The sequence below is a fragment of the Etheostoma cragini genome, chromosome 10 (assembly GCF_013103735.1).
Source record: "Etheostoma cragini isolate CJK2018 chromosome 10, CSU_Ecrag_1.0, whole genome shotgun sequence".
Classification (NCBI taxonomy): Eukaryota; Metazoa; Chordata; class Actinopteri; order Perciformes; family Percidae; genus Etheostoma; species Etheostoma cragini.
Window position 1 is genome coordinate 2945460 of NC_048416.1, and position 1200 is coordinate 2946659.

Genomic DNA, 1200 nt, shown 5'->3' on the forward strand with positions numbered 1-1200 from the left:
AAGTGGTTTTGTCTGTTATTATTTTTTAATTTAATTCTTCATCTGTTCTCGGCACAAGGGTTTGTTGTGGGTAGGATGGGGTTAATAGAAAGATGTCCTTTTTCAATTGACATTGTCATGTTGCACTGTATATTGAACCTTCTCTAAAATACTCTAAACTATAAAAAATATAATAAAAGTGCTGTGCTGTGGGTACATGTGCTCATGTTAGTGTGTCTGATGCGTGTGAATGTCTTACCCAGACAGGTTTCCTCCTGTTGCAGGCTTTGTGTCTCAGGCCCAGCTTGTGTTTGGCGGCAGAGTTGTCCAGACAGCCGAAGGGACTAGCCGGCAGACTGAAGTCCCCCGGGACCACCAGGGGGCTCACTCCTCTGCTGGAGGCGGTACAGGACAACTGGGAAGACAAGGGGACAGAGCTTCACAAATAACTTATTAACAGGGGAAATTCTCCCAAGGCGTTTGAGAACACACGTCAAACAAGTAAAGTTGATAGTGATAAAAAGTGGTTTTTCCCTTTAAAAAATGAAGGCAGTAGATTAAAAAAACCCAAAGGGAATAGAGCAACACCAGCAGAGAGAGAGGGAGAGAGAGAAAGAGGGAGTCCAGCTGTATAAATATTAGCTGTCCTTATCTGCAGGACCAACACTTTCTCTGTCCTCACTGGAGAAGTATCCTCTGTCCTCTGACAGATTGATCTAAAATCTCTAAGAGTTTTTTTTAACTTTTTCCCATCTATTATCCTTTAAAAAAAAAAAACTAACAGAGGACAAACTATTTACAGTTTGACATGTCTGCACACACTTGTGCTAACTGAAGGAGTACAGTAGAAGTTTTCAGGTGACACAAAAGGAGATACACTGCTTTTCCAAGTATCATTTTTGATGCTTTGACAAAAATCTCTGAACATCAGCACATGAAACTATTTGTGTGGCTTGATCCCACCAGAGGTCATAGGATATGTTTTTATTATATGGCTGAACTGACCGTTTAGGACTCTCATTATTGTCTGACTTTGAGCAAAAATCATAACTAAACTGAGTTATTGTGACACTTATGTCACACTTATGTGGCATATGATCCAATTCTAAATTTTTAATTTTTGGAGTTTTCTGGTCTCTGTGTGTGTGTTGCCTGTGTGAGAGAGAGAGAGAGAGAGAGAGAGAGAGAGAGAGAGAGAGAGAGAGAGAGAGAGAGAGAGAG

The 1200-nt window shown here is 40.7% G+C and overlaps 1 protein-coding gene across 2 annotated transcripts in view; it reads right to left on the reverse strand.

Moving 5' to 3' along the window:
* Positions 1 to 1200, reverse strand: part of zgc:66433 (uncharacterized protein LOC321250 homolog) — a 55918-nt gene that overhangs the window by 13777 nt on the left and 40941 nt on the right. For both annotated transcript variants that reach the window (XM_034883036.1, XM_034883037.1), the window contains exon 7: positions 239 to 394. In XM_034883036.1, the coding sequence (XP_034738927.1) occupies positions 239 to 394 (156 nt within the window). The remainder of the gene's footprint in view (positions 1 to 238; positions 395 to 1200) is intronic.